The 22,938-nt window shown below is 41.2% G+C and overlaps 1 protein-coding gene across 3 annotated transcripts in view; it reads right to left on the reverse strand.

The window, feature by feature from the left end:
- Positions 1–12,420: 12,420 nt before the first annotated feature.
- Positions 12,421–22,938, reverse strand: part of ACSL4 (acyl-CoA synthetase long chain family member 4) — a 60,955-nt gene continuing 50,437 nt past the window's right edge. For all 3 annotated transcript variants that reach the window (XM_047081839.1, XM_047081837.1, XM_047081838.1), the window contains exon 15: positions 12,421–14,974. In XM_047081839.1, coding sequence (XP_046937795.1) covers positions 14,817–14,974 — 158 coding nt within the window. In that variant the 3' untranslated portion in view covers positions 12,421–14,816. The remainder of the gene's footprint in view (positions 14,975–22,938) is intronic.

The raw sequence follows: 22,938 nt of genomic DNA on the forward strand, positions 1-22,938 counted from the left end.
AATAATGCTTCAGTGGCTCTTCATTCATCCAGCATTATGCTAAATAGGCATGATGGGGCTTGCTAATTTCCCACTGCCTCAAAACACAGTTCTGGGCCCCTCAGCTGATTTTCCAAATTGCGCCTGGCACACGCCATGACCGTGTGGGACTTTTTCTGTTCTTCCCTGCAAACTTTTTTTTTAATGTTTGTTTATTTTTGAGAGACAGAGAGAGACAGAGACAGAGAGACAGAGCATGAGTGGGGGAGGGGCAGAGAGAAAGGGAGACACAGAACCTGAAGCAGGCCCCAGGCTCTGAACTGTCAGCACAGAGCCCGACATGGGGCTCAAACCCATGGACTGCAAGTTCATGACCTGAGCTGAAGTGGGATGATTAACCGACTGAGCCATCCAGGTGCCCCCTCCTTGTAAACTTTTAACCCTTCCATATTATCCAAATTTTACTCGTTCTCCAAGGTCTAGACTTTTTCAGTCATCCATTCATGAAAAGTTTTCTTTTTTTTTTTAAATTGAAACATAATTGACATTAGTTTCAGGTTTACAACATAATGATTCAATATTTGTATATATTGGGTGGCTCAGTTAACTATCCAGCTTTGGCTCAGGTCATGATCTCATGGTTCATGAGTTCAAGCCCTACATCGGGCTCTGTGCTGACAGCTCAGAGCCTTGAGCCTGCCTCAGATTCTGTGTCTCCGTTTCTCTGTGGCCCTCCCCCACTCTCACTCTGTCTCTGTCTCTGTCTCTGTCTCTCTCTCACTCTGTCAAAAATAAATAAACACTGGGGCACCTGGGTGGCTCAGTCTGCCTGGGACCGCACACGTGAAAGCAAAGAATTGTGACCCCGTGTTTCCAATGCCTTCCAGGAAGAAGGATATATCCAGAAGAGTATTTCCACGAGCTTTCACCACATAGCACACATCAGTAACACCCAGGATGCCCCGGGATCAATGAACAAGAAAGCAACCACCTGAAGGGCAGAGGGCATCGCTATCTCAGGCACACCTGGAATCTCTGTGAGATCTCTGGTCTAGAATGTCAAGCTATGAGATCGCTGTTGCTCTCACCCCACTTTGTTCTTGCAGGCTGATGGGGACAGGAGGGATGCTGCTACAGATGAATATGCCCTCTTTGTTATTAGCTAGAAGCCGGTGAGAGTCACTCTGGCCTCCTCAGCATCAGGCTCAGACTGGAGGTTCCAAGGAAGCCTTCCCTGACAACTGAGGCCTGAAAGGATCTCTCCCTTTTCCAAATTCCTATACACTTAGTCTTCAGCTCACAGTTCAGCTTCTAATTCACCCCCATAGGCTGATATTGTGCACTGATGGTGCAAGACCTTCCTCATGCCTGCCCTGTAGCCACCTAGCAATACTAAACAGGACAGGGCTCAAAAGTATGGTGGATTAAGTGCCGTGCTTTAAGACAGAAGAAATTTCATTGGAACTTAAGAGGGCCTTGCCACAGAAATGTCTACTATCCAAGAAGAGTCCAGTGCCCAATCCATGTTTAAAAACTTAAAAAAAAAAAAAGTTACAGAGAGGGAGGGAGGCAAACCATAAGAGACTCTTATATACAGAGAACAAACTGAGGGTTGATGGGGGCTGGGGGAGAGGGGAAAGTGGGTGATGGGCATCGAGGAAGGCACCTGTTGGGATGAGCACTGGGTGTTGTATGAAAGCCAATTTGACAATAAATTATATTAAAAAATAAATAAATTAAATTAAAATTAAATTAAATTAAATTAAATTAAATTAAATTTAAAAAACTTTAAAGAGAGGGGCGCCTGGGTGGCTCAGTTGGTTAAGCATCTGACTTCAGCTCAGGTCATGATCTTGCGGTTTGTGAGTTCGAGTCCTGCGTCGGGCTCTGTGCTGACAGCTCAGAGCCTGGAGCCTACTTCAAATTCTGTGTCTCCCTCTCTCTCTGCCCCTCCCCCGCCCCCCGCACTCTGTCTCTCTCAAAAATAAATAAACATTTTAAAAATGTTTTAAAAAGAAGTAAAAACTTTAAAGAGAGAAAGTTACAAAGTTTTAAGAGGATAAAGTCACAGCCTTCTTCCTGGAGACACGATGCTGAATCCCCATAGCTCCAAGCCAGTTTGGAGTTTTTCTTCTCTGAGCAAAACCAAAGGCCAACTGAGACCTCCCACAACCCTGGGAGATGGGATCGAGGGAGCTCTTATTTCCATCATAAGCACAAGGGACGAATCCAGAAGCAAAGAGCACCCAAGGGACCTCTTGCAGACCAAGCAGAGGCTCCTGCTGAAATGAAACAGAAGACTCCTTTCCTTCACTCAGACTCCCTGTGAGAGGTTAATTCTCTCACCTTCAGGAATCCTGATGGCTAATGAAAGGCAGATCTGGATTAAAATTCCTTCCCAGAGGAAGGCTGGGGATCCAACTGGACAGATCTTAACTCCCTCAAGTTGTTCTTGCTTTCAACAGTCACTGTCTGGGCAGAACGACTTCCTGACTTCCCTCTCTGGCCCTGTCCCCTACCCCTTCTTGAGGAGCTACGTTACTACTGCCCTGGGTTGATGTGTGCCATTCACCATCCCACACAGAATGTGGGCGTTAGAGCGCCCGATCCCAAGGAACGTTGAAGTCACAGCTAAGGTAGGACTGTTGGCCATAAAGAAGAAAGTATACTTGGACACATCTGTACTAAATATAGGTGTATATGTATATCTGATTCTGAGCCTCCTGTAATACCATGGGCTGGCAAAGAGCTGGGCACATGAAGAAATATCTGACTTTGAAAGAAATCGTTTTCAGATTTCTGCTGCAGAAGTCTCTCTGGAGAGATACAAGATACAGGAGTCTCTTGACCTTTGTTGTTTGATTGATTCCTTACCACCCCAAAGCAAAAATACAAATTAGGTTGAGCTGAGTTGATGTTGAGTGGCCCCACCACTGGAGCCTGTTTCTGATCCTTGCCACCCTTCAGGAATGTCTCCCAAGAAACATCCTGCTTGTAGGTCTCATTCTCTCGGGAATCTCTCAGGGTTTCAAGTGTCAAAGGAAATAGTCTGCCAAAGCAAAAAAATACCAATCTCAGACAAATAAGAGTGGGTTACGGGAGTCAACGTTTATCCAGGAGCCTCCTTCCTTGGTAACCTATGAAGATTGTCCTTTCTTATGTGAATTCATTTTTGGTTTAGTCCAAAAAAGAGGTGCTTTCTGTTTGTTTGGGTTTTTGTTGTTGATATTGTTAATCTCCCCATATGATTATTTAAAAAAATGTTTATTTTTGAAAGAGAGCATGTAAGCGGGAGAGGAGCAGACAGAGAGGGAGACAGAGAATCCCAGCAGGCTCTGTGTGGAGCTGGAACTCACAGACCATGAGATCATGACCTGAGCTGAAATCAAGAGTCGGATTCTTAACCGACTGAGCCACCCAGCACCCCCTTCCCATGTGATTCTTAAGTGCAGCCAGGGTGAAGAACCACCTGAAGGGATGAGCTTGACACACTGGAGAACACAGAAGTGAATTGAATGGAGGATCCCTGCTGGAGAAATGAGGTAAGATAGGTAGAGAGATCTCTCCATCCAGGGACTTGAATACCAAGATGACATTTTGATTTAAATAAGAATAGCATCAACAAGGCAGTATCTTAGCAAAGTCAGTCTGGCGGGTTTATATACAAGATGGAGTAAACTGATGGAAGGAATAGATAGACTTGCCACGAAACTAGTTAGGAAGTCAGTGTAGTAATTCTAGGTGAAAAGGAGTGAGGGTCTGATCTGGGGTAATAGCGGGAAGAGAGAATCTCCCAAAAACTAAGCCCAAGTGAAACTACAAGTGGGTGCAAACATTGAAATATAGCTAATCTGGGGCACCTGGGTGGCTCAGTCAGTTAAGCGTCCAACTGTCTCGCGGTTCGTGGGTTCGAGCCCCGCGTCAGGCTTTATGCTGACAGCTCAGAGCCTGGAGTCTCCTTCGAATTCTGTGTCTCCCTCTCTCTCTGCCCTTCCCCTATCTTCTCTCTCTCTCTCTCTCTCTCTCTCTCTCTCAAATAAACATAAAAAAAAAGAAATATAGCTAATCTGCATTTAGTGTTTAATTTTAGGCACGTTGTCTTGGCCCTTTACATCACAGCTGTCTAAGCCCGCTTCTTTCCAATCAGGCCTGCAAAGATGTTCCTCATCACACAAGCCTTGGACCCTCCTGCACCATTAATTACACACACTTGTTCCAAAGAGTGAGCAGTTGGAGGATTAGCACATTTCAGATGGAATATGATGAACCGAGTTGGTTCATCCTTTTCTCCCTCAATGTATGCAAATACACCCACCCTTCACCTTCTTCACTATAGCACCCATCTTTCCTGCCCGGGCCAGGCACATCCAACTCTACACAGGATGCTCCTATAAAAAAGATACAGGATGAAGCTCCTGGGTGGCTCAGTCGGTTAAGCATCCGACTGCGGCTCAGGTCATAATCTCACAGTTTGTGGGTTTGAGCCCCGCGTCAGGCTCTGTGCTGACAACTCAGAGCCTGGAGCCTGTTTTGGATTCTGTGTGTGTCTCTCTCTCTGCCCCTCCCCTGCTCATGCTCTGCCTCTGTCTGTGAAAAAAAAAAAACCCCAAAAATAAATGTTAGGAAACAAAGATACAGGACATTTCCAGCAGGACTGAAGATTCTCTCATGCTGCTTTCCAGGCAATAACACCACCCCCTTCAGAGAAAAACCATTATTCTGGATTCCATCACCATAGGTCTGTTTTGCCTGCTCCTGAACTTCATATAAACGGAATCATAAAGTACTCTTTTGTGACCAGCTCCCTTCATACAACATCATTATTTGTGAGATTTATCTATCTGTATGCATGTAGCAGTAGTTAATTTTTTTTATCTGCTCTGTAGTATTTCCTTGTATGGATATATCTACCACAATTTCTCCCAGTAATGGATATTTCAGTTGTTTCCAGTTTTAGGTCATTATGAATAGTGCTGCTACAAATCATTCTTGTATGTGGACAAAAGTACTTATTTCTCTTGGGTACATCCCTAGGAGTGGGATGGCTGGGTCATCGGTTAAATGTATATTTAGTTTCATGGTCAAATAGCTTTCCAAAACGGTTGTACCAATTTCTACTCCCTCCAGCAATGTATGAGAATTCAGATACTTTATTGCACATTTTCGCCATCCCTTAGTATTGTCAGTTTTTCTAAGTGTAGCTATTCTGGTGTGTAGCTAAGAACTTCTTCATAACTTAGATATAGGCTTCATCATATTTGATAAACTTTGGGGTGATTTCTGGGTAAACAACAAAGGAATTCCAGAAAGAAAACCCACTAAAACTACTGTAAATAAAATCTGGTAAAGGTGCAAACCCGTGAGGACAGGGAAAATAGAAATGACAACAATAACAATGTTTTGGAAGCCAGAGGCTGATGGAAAGTCAAATCTTAACAGAATCCTAAGTGGGTAGTAGGGAAAACAGAACCAATCTAATTTATATATCATAAAATGTCCAAAGGCTCCAGAAATGGCAGCAGCGGGTGCTTCTAAAAGTGGAGGTAGGAGCGCCTGGGTGACTCAGTCAGTTAAGCGTCTGTCTTGGGCTCAGATCATAATCTCACGTTCGTTGAGTTCAAGCCCCATGTGGAGCTCTGTGCTGACAGCTCGGAGCCTGCCTCGGATCCTCTGTCTCCCTCTTTCTCTGCCCCTCTCCCACTTGCGCCCTCTGTCTCTCAAAAATAAAGAAACATTTAAAAATAAATCAGTAAATAAAAATAAAAGTGGAGGTAAAGAGGGTGGAGCCAAAATAAAGACTGGGTAAAAGCTGCTGTTACGGACTAAACGTTTGTGTCTTCCCTGCCAAATTTATATGTTGAAATCCTAACCCCCAATGTGATGGTATTAGGAGATGGGGCCTTTGGGAGGTGAAGAGGTCGTGAGAATGCAGCTATCATGAATACGATTAGCGCCCTTCTAAGAAGACACAGACATTGCTTTCTCTGCTGTCTGCCTCATGAGGACATAGCAAGAGGCCGGCTGTCTGAAAATCAGGAAGGGGGCCCTCACCAAGAACCCGACACTATGGGCCCCCTGATCTCAGACCTCTAACCACCAGAACTGTGATAAATGTTTGTTTACGCCACATAGCCTACAGTATTCTGTTATAGCAGGCCAAAGCCTGGGGCAGCTGTTTTGTTTTGTTTTTGTTTTTGTTTTAAAGAAATGAAACAAAATAAAACCACATCCATCAACCACTTGCCTCATCCATACCATGGGGCTGATAGCTGTCCCTCATCTCACCACAGCAGAACACTGAAGCAGAAAAAACAGCAGACATTGGGCACAGCACAGGGGAACTGTGCAGAAAACAGGGTAATTAAGCAATGGTATGTGTGATGAATGTAGAAACCACCAACCCCCAACCTCCTTGTACATGTTCCCCCAGAACACTGGTCGTTCAAGGTTAACCCTCCATACAAGAGATTGGAAGAGACTTCTCTGAAGGGGGCTGACCCTAGAGGGGAACTCCAAAGATACTGACATGGGGTTTGCCAAATGGCGCGGCCAAAATCACCTGATAGCAAAACTCTTTTCATAAGCTCCACCCACACTTTCAGACCTTCCAGTCAGCTTTCTAGTACTTTCTTTTTTTAAAAATTTTTTCAAAATGTTTATTTATTTTGGAGAGAGAGACAGAGACAAAGTGCAAGCAGGGGAGGGAGAGCAGAGAGTAAGTCGAGATAGAGGGAGACCCAGAATCCGAAGGAGGCTCCAGGCTCTGAGCTGTCAGCACACAGCCCAGCATGGGGCTGGAACCCACAGACTGGGAGATCATGACCTGAGCCGAAGTCAGACGCTTAACCGACTGAGCCACCCAGGCGCCCCTCTAGTACTTTCTTCTTAAATGAACAGGCAAGAATTGTCAAACCTTTAAAGAACAGAGAAAAAATCAAGCATCAAGCAGGAAAAAGCAAGTAGTTGTAAACTGGCTCTGCAGAATACAGAAAGCTTAAAAACTTAAAAAAAAAAACCCTACCATTCACTAACAGAAAGCTTCAAAAAAGGAACGTATAAAAAACAAAAACTCCAGCTCTTAGAAATTGTTAACATGTTATTTTTTATTCCCTTCCTCTATGTTCATCTGTTTTGTTTCTTAAATTCCATATATGAGTGAGATCATATATTTGTCTTTCTCTGACTGACTTATTTCACTTAGCATAATACACTCTAGTTCCATCCATGTTGTTGCAAACAGCAAGATTTCTTTCTTTTTTCCACTGAGTAGGATAAAAAATGAGAGGGAGGCAAACCATAAGAGACTCTTTCTAAAAAATTTTTTTGATGTTTCTTTATTTTTGAAGAAGAGAGAGACAGCACAAGTGGTGAAGGTGCAGAGAGAGAGGGAGACACAGAATCTGAAGCAGGCTCCAAGCTCTGGGCTGTCAGCACAGGGCCCGACACGGGGCTCAAACTCACAGTCTGTGAGATCATGACCTGAGTGAAGTCAGATGCCCAACCGACTGAGCCACAAGAGACCTTTATATACAGAGAACAAACTGAGGGATGCTGGAGAGGAGGTGTGTGGGGAGATGGGCTAAATGGGTGATGGGCATTTAAGGAGGGCACTTGTGATGAACACTGGGTGTTGTATGTAAATGATGAATCACTAAATTTGACTCTTGAAACCGTTACTACACTATATGTTAACTAACTTGGATTTAAATAAAATTAAAAAAAAACTAAAATCAAAACCAGAAGAATAGCCATTTGCTGATAGTTAACTGTGTTTATCATTACATATGTCTTTGTTTGAAAAAAAAAAAAGAAATCGTAAACACAATAGCAGAAATAAAAAAAAAAAAATCAGGAGTTTGCAAGAGCCAGGAGAGGAAATCTCCCAGACAGAATTTTTTAAAAGATGAAAAATAGGAACACAAAGAATATTAAAGGATCAGCCCAAGTGATTCACCATTTCAACAACAGACGTGAGAGAGAGAACAATGAAAATGGAAAGAAAGAAGTCAATGAAATAACTCGGGAAAATTTCCCAGAACAGATGTACATGAGTTTCTGGGTTGAAATGGCCCTAGCACAATGGATGAAAACATACAGCAAAGCTCAGTCATGAGATTACAGAGAACATGGAGATTTTATGAGCTTCTGGGGGGAAAAAATCAAGTCTTAGGGAAGGGGTGGGAGAAATCAGAATGCCCTTGAACTACCACAGTAATACTGGAAGCTTAATGTCAGTGGAATAATGCTTTCAACAGGGAGGGGACACGTTCTATCTAGAATTCTACACCCAAGCAAATGATCAATTGAAGGTCTCAAATGTACCTCCCATATATCCCTTCTCAGTAAGCTACTGTGGGATGTGTTCCATCAGAAAGAGGAAATAATCCAAAGAAAAAGACATGGGATACAGGAAACAGGAGGTGCAACCTGTGATTAAAGGTGACGGGAACTCTCAGGATGATAGTGAAGTTAGATTCTAAGTTAATGGAGGGATAGTCTTAAGGTAAAGGAAGGTGAACGATCTAGCTTGAAATTGGTCGGAAGGTTCTAGGAGATACTTCTTCCAGGGATGAAGAATTGTTCGAATTCTTACTATCTGCAAACATTGAAAGGAGATATATGGACACTTGGTGGAGAGACTGGGGTTAAATCCTTAGAAAAGCAAGCAAATGCATGAGAGACTTCTTATGAGCACTATTGGGTTCAAAGTGCAGGAAAGGAGAATTCATCGTAGCTTTCCTCCACACGTTTCAGCCTTGACTAGCACAGTTATTCTAACTGAAACTTACTGATTTGATTACACTTCTATACTGACAGGATGGGAAGTGTGCCCCTGTATCGCGAGAGGTCAATGGATAAGGACAAAGCAGAGAGGTAGCAACACACGCACGTTATGTAGATACAAGTCAGTAAATACCAAAACAATCCACTAAGAGTCAAAAGTGGATGGGCTGCCTGGGTGCCTCAGTTGATTGAACTTCTGGCTCTTGATTTCGGCTCAGGTCATAATCCCAGAGTCGTGGGATCAAGTCCCGAGTTGGGCTCCATGCTGAGTGTGAAGCCTGCTTAAGATTCTGTCTCCCTCCCTCCCTCTTTCCCTAAAATAACATCATTTTTTTTTAAATTTTTTTTTTCAAATTTTATTTATTTTTGGGACAGAGAGAGACAGAGCATGAACGGGGGAGGGGCAGAGAGAGAGGGAGACACAGAATCGGAAACAGGCTCCAGGCTCTGAGCCATCAGCCCAGAGCCTGACGCGGGGCTCGAACTCACGGACCGCGAGATCGTGACCTGGCTGAAGTCGGATGCTTAACCAACTGCGCCACCCAGGCGCCCCGAAAAATAACATCATTTTTTATAAATTTTTTTTTTCAACGTTTACTTATTTTTGGGACAGAGAGAGACAGAGCATGAACGGGGGAGGGGCAGAGAGAGAGGGAGACACAGAATCTGAAACAGGCTCCAGGCTCTGAGCCATCAGCCCACAGCCTGATGCGGGGCTCGAACTCACGGACCGTGAGATCGTGACCTGGCTGAAGTCGGACGCTTAACCGACTGCGCCACCCAGGCGCCCCTAACATCATTTTTTAAAAAGTGGTTGCTTCTGAGGTAGAGGAAGCGGGAGGAATGAGTGCAGGGGGATGGCTTTCTTTCACAAACTTGGTAGGGTAGTGGGCTTTAAACCTATGCTTTCCAAAAGTGGCTTGCAAATTCCCTAGAGGTGTGCTAACAGGAGAATGAAATTAGAGATTCAGTTCCTCAGTCACACTAACCCCTTTCAAATGCTCAGCAGCCACACGTGGCTAGTGGCTACTGTAAGGGATAGGAGAGATCCAGGACATTGCCAACTTCACAGAAAGTGCTGTTGGACCGCAGTATTTTACAGCGTTGTGAAATCAATAGGGGGGATCACAACCGGAATTTAAATAAATGAAATAGAATAGAAAGTTGGTGAGCAAGTCATTAATACTGTTTTTTCACATAAACAGTTTCACAGAATATCGCTTTACGTACATGTCAGTGGGTGTGCACAGCTTTGTGAATCACGGTAAAAAAAAATGTTTGAAAGCCCTTCTTTAAATTACGTGTACAGAATGCGGATTTTTTTTTTAAACGAGAGTGGCAGACTCCTTGTACCTAGCAGAATCCTCATTTCTTGTGATGGCATCATCCACAGCCTCATTTCCTTGAAGGAAACTTTGGGACCTAGGGCATCATTAAAAAAAAAAAAAAAAAACAAAAACAGGGGCACCTGGGTGGCTCAGCCAGTAGAGCATCCTCTTGATTTCAGCTGGTCATGATCCCAGGGTCGTGGGATCAAGCCCTGTGTCCGGCTCCATGCTGAGCATGAAGGCTGCTTCAGGTCCTTTCTCTCTCTCTTTCTCTCTCCCCTTCTGCCCCTCCCCATGCTCACACTAAAATAAAATAAAAAAAACAAAGGGTATCTTTTTTGAAGTTTGGCCTTTGTATTTATTTTTTTAATATAGGAAGAAGAAAGTAAGGCTAAGAGGGTATTTTGGGATTTGCCCATGGTTACAAAGCCAGTGATAGAATGAGCCAGGTCTCCCTCACCTCTATATCCAGAACTCTCCACAGTCTTCAGGGACAGGAGATCCTTTCGGGCCGAATGTGTTGATATGTTAAACAACCTGACTGACAAAGATTGGCTATAATGATGATGATGATGATGATGATGATGATGATGATAGCTAACAAAAAGCTTACTATGTTTCAAACATTTTACCTGGACTAACGCGTTTTAACCCTCACAAACCCCCTGTGAGGTAGATCCTATTATCAACCAACCCCATTTGTTCAGATGGAAGAATGCAGGGGAGGGGTGTAGATTAACCTGCTCACAGTCACCCAGCTAGTGACCAGACTGAGGCAGTCTGGTTCCAGGGCGCTAACACTATATAACAGACACCCTCATAGAGGTGCCTGGTTGGTTCAGTCCATGGAGTATGTGGCTCTTGATCTCGGTGTTGTGAGTTCGAGCCCCCATTGGGTGTGGAGATTACTTAAAATCTTGTGGTGCCTGGGTAGTTCAGTCAGTTAAGCGTCTGACTCTTGATTATGGCTCAAATCATGATCTTAGGGTTGTAAGATCGAGCTCCGTGTCGGGCTCTGTGTTGACAGTGGAGCCTGGTTGGGATTCTCTCTCTCCCTTTCTCTCTGCCCTTCCCATTGCTCACGCTCGTGCTCTCTAAATAAACGTTTAAAAAATAATAGTAATAACATACACCCTCATATAACTCAGATAAACTGACTTCTTAAATTTTAAGTAGCCTAAAGTTATCATTTATTAGCACCTACTAATAATCCACAATGACAGGACTGTGGTTTGTTCCACAATTAGCAGTGTTACAAAGGAGGTCTACCCTATGAACTGTATCAACGTAACAGCTTTGGGTTCCAGCGCTCCAAACTAATGGATGGGATTCACACAGGCCAGGTTAGCTGCTTAATGCAATTCCATAAACCTACATTTGAGTACTTTCTAATTTTTTTTAATGTTTATTTGTGAGAGAGAGAGAGACAGGGCGTGAGCGGGGTAGGGGCAGAGAGAGAGGGAGACACAGAATCCAAAGCAGGCTCCAGGCTCTGAGCTGGCAGCACAGGGCCGGATGAGGGGCTCGAACCCACGAACCACAAGATCATGACCTGAGCCGAAGTCGGTTGTTCAATGGACTGAGCCACCCAGGTGCTCCTACATTTGAGTACTTCTTAAATATGCGTTTAAAAGTCTGGCTAACAGGGGTGCCTGCCTGGCTCAGTCAGAGGTGCCTGTGACTCTTGATCTTGGGGTTGTGAGTTTGAGCCCCATGTTGGGTGTAGAGATTACATAAATAAATAAAAAAACAAACAAACAAACAAACAAATTTTAAAGAAGAAAGGCAGGAAGAATGGGAGGGAGGGAGGGGGAAGCAAGAGAGAGAAGGGAGGGGAGGGAAGGAGGGAGGAAGGAAGGAAGAAAGTCTGGCTAATATTCTGGATTTTTATCTGCAGATTTTTATCTTGGCACATCATTAGGCACAAACTGGCTTGATATGGATGGTTTTATTTCTTAAGATTCGAGTGCAAACTTAAAAACAAGAACAAGCCAAGCTTTTCATTAAGAATAAACACAAAAATCAAAGTAACAATCCTGCGATCGTGCATTTTTAACAGAAAGTACAAAATATGAATACATTATCATTTGTAACTACATTTGAAAATTAAAATATTTCTCTCCAAGTTCCAAATACCACACAATCATTAACCTGTCTTCTTCTTGTCACCTCAGAGACATTTGTCATGTGCTATCAGGAAAACATAGGCAAGGATTATTATGAATCAGTCTTTATGCCCCAAAGAAACATTATTCTCCTTAACTTCTGACTCTTTGAATCATTCACCTGTATCTTGGTTTTGAAAAGCCATACAATTATATCCTTCCACTCTAGGAAGAAAAACAAGAAAGAAGCAATACAAGTATCAAGGAGGCAAGATATTTTCATGTAATTAAAGCAAAAGTCACAAGTGTTCGATTTAGAAATATACAGAACTGTAGTAAAATCTTTAAGTACAACTTCATTTGATGGCTGACATGTCAGAATAACAGTGAACAATTTAAATAGGTATAAAAATGTAGGATTAAAATCTTTAGCCTCAAATACTTGAAAAGTCACTATGAACGTGGAAAGACCGGTTTACATAAACATGTATATATATATTTTTTGGGGGGGGGATGAAAAATCAGGGGGTAGTGGCATCTCCCTGGTCCCTTAACAATATTTGGATTTTCCCAAAGAATTAGCAGCACCCAACTTGAAGTGTTAATTCCATGTTTCTAAAGGACCTATACAATAGATTAGTTGGCAGTGTTCTAGCTTTTTGGAGATGGGAATGGGTCGGGGTGAAGACACTGGGGTATGCATGCATTCACATATTTAAAATCACCATTCCAAATGTGGGGGGGAATTCACATATTGAATAAAAGATCTAAGGAAATCATCCTTAAGGGATCAACAGTGGGCCAGAACAGCAGAAGCTGACCAGTAGTCTACTTGATGATGATGGTTATTCACTCTTCAAAGGCAAGTCGGGAAGAACGACAATACTCACATACACATAACTTCAGAGAGTGCTTGCCTTGAATTTGACATTGCAGAACACTGAACAGAAATCTCAACAAAAACCTTCATTCTTGCTTATAACAACACCAGACTATTTTTTCCTTTTCACCACCATATACAGAACATTTAAATATTTTTGTTATAAATATCTTAGAGCAAAAAGAATGTATTTTGTTGCAGTGGTGGCCCATGTCTGTACAAAGCAATGTCAGCAACATATATATGTGTGTGTGTGTATGTGTATGTATATATATGTATATATATATATACACACACACATACACACACATATGTATATATATATATAATGATTAAGAAAAAAGTGCAAAGAATAACAGTATTAAGAAGTTTTGCTTTTTACAGTAACTATGGTTCAAGTGTGAAAATCTGTCAGATGTAGAATCCCAGATCTTAATGAAAGATTCAAAAAGAAGCCCGCATTGCCAAGTTACTACACAAGTTATCAGTCCCTTATTGAGTATCTTCCCTTTTCCCTGATCTAGCATTTCCAGTTTCTCAACTCTTCCCACAAACAGGAAAATAGGGGTAACAGTGTATCCTTCCCTTTAACTTCCCCAAACTCGACCAAGCAAATCATTCAGAGATTCAAACAAGATACTGGGGAGGTCATTCATCATCACCCACTTTGCTCAAATTAAAGCTAAATGAATCAAATCAGCAACAGCAAGCAGACTTTAAATTACAAGGCTAATTTAATATGAGTACACTTTCAAATCAATCCCTGTTATCAAAGATAAATCTAGAACTGAAATCCTTTCCCAGGTGGTAATTCTAATGGATTTCATCACCTTTTTGAACACAGAAAATAAAAATACTTCCTGTTAAAATGTGATTTCGCTTTTTACCATTTTACCCATGGTCTCAGTCCTTTCTTTTGAACAAACCTAGAAAGACGGCTCTCGACATTCTTCAAAATGTACTTTACTCTTAAGTCGTTCCAATAATTACAGTTACTGATTTCAGACCTCTGAGTTTCCAAAAAAAGAAAAAAAAAACAATTTCCCTTTAAATATATCACTAAGTAATTTTTGGTGCATTTGATGTTGTTGTATTCAGACTTCAGGCACTGTAATTATTCACAACATTACAATGATTCTATGTCTAACCTACACCAACAATTATGAATCCTAAAATGGTTTCCAAGGTACTGTTTGATTCTGTAGATTATATTATGATTGAATTTTGCCTTCAAGATAAATTGTTGGAAGAGAATTTTAAAGCCCTGCAACACTTCTGCTTTGAAGTAGTGTTAGTACATATTTCTTTTGTCATACTTAATATTTAAGCTTCTTCTGAACTAGGAAGACAGTAGACATTGGAAGATGCAAATTTCCTCAAACTACATTCTACACCAACTCCAGTTTATTTTGTTCAACATTCAATATTTTCCTTTAAGAGAGCAAGCAGATGGTAGGCTAATTTTTAAAAACAGAATTTTTGCTCTAAAATTAATGACACAGCTAACGGGAAACAACTTTTCGATTTCAGCTTCATGAGAACTAGGCAAAAACTAAGTTAAAGTAGACTCCGTGACTATTTTAATCACTTTGGGTTTCTTTTTTTTTTTTTTTTTTTTACCATGTCTTTAGAATGATACGCCCCTTACATTCTAACAGACAGCTCAATAAGGCTTAAAACTCTAGAACTGAAAAACCACCAGACGACCTCCCGCACACCTGTAAATGACAGAGCAGCATTTTATTTGCCCCCATACATTCGCTCAATGTCTTTGAGGTAATGGTTCTTCAGTTCCTTTCTCTTCAGTTTGAAAGCATCAGTGACCAAACCGGTTTCAGGGGTCCATGGCTCTGGACTCAAGCGGACCTTGATAGGAATTTCAAATCGCTCCAGATTCACTGAAATGAGAAAGGTAGGGGGAAGGTGGGAGAGAGGGAGAGAAAGGGGAGATGGGAGGGAATAGTTAATTAATGATTCCGGTGCCTTCCAATTTCATCGTAGAGTTCTCAAAGTATACGTGAATTGTTTCAGTTGAATACAGTTTTAGCCTACAGAGATTTTATTCTACCATATTCCTACCATATGTAGGAAAAGTCTTCAGAGTCTTCCTATTCGTTGTTTCTTCTGCCTGCGATGGTCTTCCCTTTTGGTAGCTGCATGGCTCATTTCCTTACTTCATCCACATGTCTACTCAAATGCTACTCCTCGGGAAGGCTTCCCTGACCCTTCAGAACAGATGTCCCCGTACCCTCTTTGTCCATCCCTTGGCACGAGATTTTCTTCAAAATACTTATCACCACCCCACACATCATGTATATTTGTCTCACCTGCTAGAACATAAGCTCCATGAAAGCAGAGTTTTTGTTTCATTCACTGCCATCCACGGGGCCACATTAAGAGCCCTCAGGAAATACATATGTATGTATTTATTCATTCTGCAGGGACCTAAGCCGCTAGCCAGCCGTTCTTCTTGAGCTTTACTATGCAATCAAATTAGAATCAAAAGGGGGATTGTGAACTTCACACTTAAATGGTCTCAAGAATTGAGGCGGCACATACTGCACCTGAGTTAAACAACTCAGCACATGCTGAGATGTCAGAGCACAGAAGAAAATAAGGACACAGAATCAATAGAGTACTCAGTAATTTTAAATTCAATTACACTCCATCAAGTTATTATTAGTACAAGCTCATTCCTAAAATCCTGAAGGCCCATTAACAGCAATGTTAATCTACAGATGAGCTTTATTTTTTTAAGTTTATTTACTTTGAGAGACAGAACGCGTGTAGGAGGTGCAGAGAGAGGGAGAGACAGCATCCCAAGCAGGGTCCTTGTTGACAGCAAGGGAGCTCCCAGATGAGGTTTATTTTATATGCAATTATTCAAAACAGCAATTTGGGGGCACGTGGGTGGCTTAACTGGTTAGGCCTCGAACTCCTGGTTTGGGCGCAGGTCATGATCTAAGGGTTGTGAGACTGAGCCCCGTCAGGCTCCATGCTGGGTGTGGAGCCTGCTTAAGATTCTCTCTCTCCCTCTCTCTGCCCCTCTACCCCCTGCTCATGCTGTCTCTCAAAAAAAAAAATATTAAAACAGCAATTCTGAAGGAGCACACATCTGCATGTTTAAAAACTACTGCTAAACAGCCTAGGTGACTTTAGAAACAACTTGGTTTCAGTGACAAACACAAAAAGAAATCAAACTCAGGGATGTTTTTGACCTACTACCAGTCCTGAGTTTTTCAAAAGCTGGATTAAATTACTGAATTTCTCATTAAAATGAGAGAAAAATATAAACTGGAGTGTGGAAAAATAATCTTTCCCATTACACAGAACCAAATCCCTAAAAGTAATACCTGAACAGGAACATGAAACTTGCCCAAATTAACCAGGTCTGCCCTGTTGATACATTACAGCTCAGATATGGGGGAGGTGCCAGAAATAAGCCCATCTGTTCCCAAGGTCACATCTGGATGTTAAGGATACAGTTACATCCTCAGCTATAGATTTGGCTCCCAAACCTTTTATTTCATAATACAGTAAAACCTTGGTTTGCGAGCATAATTTGTTCCAGAAACATGTTTGTAATCCAAAGCACTTGTATATCAAAGCAAACTTCAAGATCCATTGGCCCAGTTGTGATCATGTGATGTTCAGCATCACGGACTATTTGCATTGCAAGACATCGCTTGTTTATCAGGTTAAAACTTATTGGAAATGTTTGCTCATCTTGTGGAATGATCACAGAACAAATTACTGGCAATCCAAAGTTTTACTGTACTTCCCTTATTTACATAAGTCCTATTCCGCAAACACTGATAAAATCAGGACAAGGTAGGCATATTATTTCAGTTGCACACAAGTAAATTTAGGTATATTTATAAAAGTGACTCTATTTAATCTTCATGAACTAAATTCCTGTTCAAAGGGGAAAAAGGCTACATTCTGGGAAATGTACATTTTGGGAAATTTCATTTTGGGAACTCCTAAATATTATCTAGTACCACAAGCTTCAGAGAACAATGGGTAATACCCCAGTTTCTTATAAACAGGATACACTGCCAACAAGTGAGAAAGAGCAGGGGGAAGAAAAAACAAACAGGATTTTTACACGTGGCATTTTGTATGAATTACCTACAACATTATGAAATATAGCCTGCAGGTGGCAGCAAATATTGTTGGGTTTTTTTGTTTGTTTCCCTAGCCATTGGTAGTTGTCAAATCACTACAAAACTTTTCAGTTTGTATCCTTATGATAGATAACCTGAAAGCAAGCCCCACTGGGGTTAATGAGGTTGAAACTAACAATAATTTAAAGCTTGTTTTTCAGAGACGTGTTTCTCCCTAATCAGCTATGGTTTCTTTCCAGACCCCACTAGCAAACCCACTAGATGTCTCTGCAGAGGCATAAACTGAAGGTCACGGATATGGCTCCAGGCTGTGAACAACCATTCCTTCCCCGAGATAATGAGCTTGACACTGATCCAGTTTATACTGACTCACAGAGCATGCATCTAGCCCCTCACCTTGTCCTAAGAGGACCTCCTGAAGGCTGGGGCCAAATTTTGTCTCCTTCTAATGGTAAGTCTGCACCGCAAAGTGAACATGGGATGTATGTTACTTATATGTGCAAGCTCCATCTTTCTTCATTCAGTTATAAGTTTCCCAGTCCTTTTCATCAAGATGCATGTAATCCCAACCCCTATGATTATTATTTTTTTTTTAATTTTTTTTTCAACGTTTATTTATTTTTGGGACAGAGAGAGACAGAGCATGAACGGGGGAGGGGCAGAGAGAGAGGGAGACACAGAATCGGAAACAGGCTCCAGGCTCTGAGCCATCAGCCCAGAGCCCGACGCGGGGCTCGAACTCACGGACCGCGAGATCGTGACCTGGCTGAAGTCGGACGCTTAACCGACTGCGCCACCCAGGCGCCCCTATGATTATTTTTTAATAATTTTGTTTGAGAGAGCGAGTGAGCACAAATGGGGGAGCGGCAGAGAGGGAGACACAGAATCTGAAGCAGGCTCCATGCTCTGAGCTGTCAGCACAGAGCCCGACGTGACGATTGAACTCGTGAACTGTGATTATTATGACCTGGGCCGAAGCTGGACGCTCACCTGACTGAGCCACCCAAGGTGCCCCCTAACCTCTATGATTATTAATAAAGAAAAGAAAAGAAAAGAAAAGAAAAGAAAAGAAAAGAAAAGAAAAGAACCTTGTCCTGTCCCCCTTCAGGAAGGCAGATTTGAGGCTTGCCCTTCTGTCTCTTTGTTTGGCTGCCTCTTAAACCCTTTCCTTGCTGCACATTCAATGTCTCAGTGATTGGCTCTGCTGAATGTCAGGCACGTGAACTCAAGTTTGGTTACAAATGTGGTGAGCCAGCCAGGAGCTCATTGCACATGGTTTGTCGGCTCCCAGCCGGGAACAGGAGTCTGATGATGAGTCCAAGCAGTTGCCTAGGCTCCTTGTCGCAGGGACAGTTCCTGGGGCCCCAGCTGGACTGGGCACCGGACCTTTGCTGCTTAACTTTTGCAGCAATAGTTTTGGGGTTTGGTTTGGACAGACCTCTCCTGATGAGTACTTCACGTGGGATGGCACGTGAGCTTATTTCTTCCTCCCATTCAGTTGCCTTCAAATAGGGGGGTTTTGGTTTGGCTCTCTTAGCTTGAGTAGGAAGCCATGTGGTTGAGTCAGTAAACCTCTGACTTTTAAGAAGAACTAGCAAGTAGGAAGCTGTTTCGTTCAGTTGGTGAAGTCCCGACTTTTGACGAGGAACCAACACTCTTCTGGGCTTTATTTATTGTGTTTCTTGCTGCAGTGTTTGGTATCTTTCGATCAAATGGGCCACATGCTAATTGGAAAATTGGAAACGCCATTCAGTTCCCAAATACAACCCTATGGGCTGTATTTCCCCAAACTTGACAATGTTTCATTATGAACCCATGAAAAGGGGGATAAAATGGAGGCACGTGGGTGGCTCAGTCGGTTGAGCATCCAACTTCGGCTCAAGTCATAATCACAGTTCCTGAGTTGGGAGCCCCATGTTGGGCTCTGTGCTAACAGCTCAGAGCCTGAAGCCTGCTTCAGACTGTGTCTCTTGCTCTGTCTTGGCCTCTCCTCTGCTGGAGCTCGCTCTCTCAAAAATAAATAAACATTTTTTTTAATTAAAAAAATGATCTTCTTTTTGCAACATGCAACACTGCTTGGCCACAATGTTCATTAGACTCTGGAGAAAAATAATGAACTAACAGACCCAGAAATTATAATGTTATCTTGCAATTAGCTTTGTTCTGTAAAAGGGAAGAAATGGGATGAAATACCTTATGTTCAGTTTTTTAGGATGCTGTATTAGAATAAGCCCATGCAGAAGAAATGTAATATTTTTATTTCAACACACAGAGACAGAGTTGGAAATTGGGCTTTTAATGTCCTCTCCACAAATATTAGTAAAACAAAGGCTATAAGACTTTGTTTGTATCTTGTTTGTGTATTTGTATGTGTGTCCATAGATGTTGTAAATATATATTCTCTACCTCTGGGTGGTACTGTTAAGATTAATTTATAAAAGAGCTCTATTTACTTGGTTTATAGGCAAGAGCTTGCTAAGAATTGGGCATTCTTGGGGCTCCTGGGTGGCTCAGTCGGTTGAGCTTCCGACCTTGGCTCAGGTCATGATCTCACAGTCCATAGGTTGGAGCCCCATGACAGGCTCTGTGCTGACAGCTCAGCCTGGAACCTGGAGCCTGCTTTGGATTCTGTGTCTCCTCTCTCTCTGCACCTCCCCCATTCACACTCTCTCTCAAAAAATAATTGTTAAATTTTTTTTAAAAGAACTGGGCATTCTTAAAACTCAGAAAGATAGAAACCAACCCAAATGTTTTTCAAGTTCACATGATCTGCAAAAACAGTCAGTATTAAAGCTAATTTAAGGTTGTTTAATTAAAATGGACACGTCTTTCAAGTTGCCAGCATTAGATGTAAAACTTTTATTCTGCCTGCATTTACTTAAGTCAAATAAGTTGATAGGATCTGTTACAATTTTTTTAAAATATGCCTTAGGAGAATGACTGTGATATCTTATAAAGTTTTTATGGGTGATCAAAATATAATTGTTGAGAGCAAGTAAATTAAAATAAAAAGGTTTCTAGGTAAACTTTTAAATAGCTTCCAAAATCTTTGGTAGCCTGAAACCTTAAAGTTAAATTCATTAAATATCCAGATCATTTCCAAATAAGAGAAAATAATAAAGCATTCCTTACCGACCATAGGTTTATGCACTTTTGGTTTCTTTATTACAGAGAATTTAAAGATCAAGTGGGGTCTCGGGGCACCTGGGTGGCTCAGTTGGTTAAGCATCTGACTCTTGACTTCAGCTCAGGTCATGATCTCATGGTTTGTGAGACTGAGCCCCGCATCAGGCTCTGCGTTGCCTGTGCAGAGCCTGCTTGGGATATTCTCTCTCTCTCTCTCTCTCTCTCTCTCTCTGCCCCTCCCCCAGTCATATGTGCTCTCTCTCTCTCAAAAATAAACAAACTTAAAATAAAATAAGACAAAACTAACAAGATAAATTGGGGTCTCTTAGTAAACATGTTTTGTGCTTTATTAAGAGATTATACTATGAAAAGTCATAGGTTTCTAAAAATTATTAAATAAACTCATAAATGTGCCGAGCTAAAAAATTCTGGTGTAAGAGTCAGTTCACAATTGGTTACTATTAGTTTTCACTAGAAATTGAAGTTTATAAGAGTTAAGAATTCTAATAAATGTAATTAAGACTACTGGAAAAGGGGAACAAGTCTGTATGCAAAGAAAATGGTGTACGAAAGTGTTGAATCACTGTATCGTACCCCTGAAACTAATATTAACAGTGTATGTTTACTATACTGGGATTAAAATAAAATTAAAAGAATAAAAATAAAACAAAAAAAAAGGAAATGAGATATGTAAATTTGGTTAAAAAAAAAGGTATGAAGAATGTGAATACATTTTTGTTGAGGGAAAAGGATTTTGTCCTAAAATAATGAGACTAGTTATTAAAAAAAAAAACTGAGGAAAAAAAATTTTTTTTTTTAAGAGAGAGGGGGTTGTGGACAGAGAGAGAAAGAGAATCTCAAGCAGGCTCCATACTCAGCATGGAGCCTGATGCAGGGCTTGATCCCACGACCCTGGGACCCTGACCTGAACTGAAATCAAAGATTGGATGCTCATTGGGTGTTGTACGTAAGCCAATTTGACAATAAATTATATTAAAAAAAAGAGTGGGACACTCAACGGACTGAGCCACCTAGGCGCCCTGGAAAAAATCTTAATGTAAAAAAAAAATTATGGAGGGTTTACAAAGGGAAATTTTTGAAATAGAATTTTATGTGTGGTCAGGACTAAACTTGTAATAAATGAGTTTTAATATTAATAGTACACTAGTATAAGACTGGAATTTGTTTTTTCTCTGTGTTAAGATAACAAAGTTTTCTTAGATTGTTGGTATGCTCTTGATCGAAAATTACAAAGGTTTTACTTCATCTGCCTGGAAAAACAATTTCTATGTTTTGTCTTTATCAGGCCATTGAAAATACTTAAGAAAGCTGAATCTTCTCCATATTGAAAAAGCTAAGTTTTGCTAATGCCTATACAACCTTCTGTGTTTACCTTTAAAATCTCTTATTGTCATCTTGGTTAAACAGATAATTACTAAGTTTTGTAATGATCTGTAATTGTATTTCGGTATGTATTTTAAAACGTTCTGATATTTTTGACGAACTTCTCCAAATTCAAATTCTAAATGAAATCTTTTCAACCAATTAGGCTTATTTATTTGGTTTGTCAAATTACTCAAGAAGCATTGTCAAATAAGTGCTGATAAACTTTCTTTTTTTTTAATTTTTTTTAACATTTATTTATTTTTGAGACACACACAGAGAGAGAGAGAGAGAGAGAGAGAGAGAGAGAGAGAGAGAGAGACAGCATGAACAGGGGAGGGTCAGAGAAAGAGGGAGACACAGAATCTGAAACAGGCTCCAGGCTCTGAGCTGTCAGCACAGAGCCCGACACGGGGCTCGAACCCACAGACCGCGAGATCATGACCTGAGCCGAAGTCGGACGCTTAACCAACTGAGCCACCCAGGCGCCCCAGTGCTGATAAACTTTCTTAGGCTATACTGTGTAGATAAATGTTATGACTGTTCCAGAAATTATATAAAATTCCTAAGGTCTTGATATGTCCTGGTATAATGTCATCACTTGTAATTCTCATTACTGAAATGTTATGTGTTGCAGAAGTAGCCAAATTTGCCTGCCAATTGCATTATAATAAACTCATCAGATTTTTAACCATGGCCAATTTTTACGTCTTTTATCATTTACAGACAGTTATACTTTTGCTCAGATGCTTTTACAAAAGCATCCTGCAAATGTGTTTCATCATGAGAGAGATTCATAAAAAAGACTTTCAACAATTACAGGTTTCTGATAACCTTAAGATCATAAAACTAACACTGGTTAAGAATCCAGAAAAACTGGATTCAAATAGAACAAAAACAACATGGGCCTGAAAGAACTGACAAAGAGGATTATATTTTTTATGACTCTTGTTTGAAACATGCTGGCTCTCTAATGTTGGCTCTTCCAAATTAAAAAAAAAAAAAGCTTTTTTTTTTTTTTCTCTTAAGCTAACTGGTCTATAGCAATTTGATGAATTATACCTTTGTAAGCATCATCGAAACATTTATCTTTTCCTCCCCACTTGGTCCCCCCAAAATTCAAAACTCCCAGTGATTATTCTTATTTTCATGGCAGTACAATTGTTTGCTGAAGTTCGGTAAGAATCTGTTCTCCTTGTAATAAGACACCACTGGAAACACTGGTT

Source organism: Lynx rufus, unplaced genomic scaffold (assembly GCF_022079265.1).
Source record: "Lynx rufus isolate CCGP_SWC_20201006 ecotype Redwood Valley unplaced genomic scaffold, mLynRuf1.p SCAF_19, whole genome shotgun sequence".
Taxonomy (NCBI): Eukaryota; Metazoa; Chordata; class Mammalia; order Carnivora; family Felidae; genus Lynx; species Lynx rufus.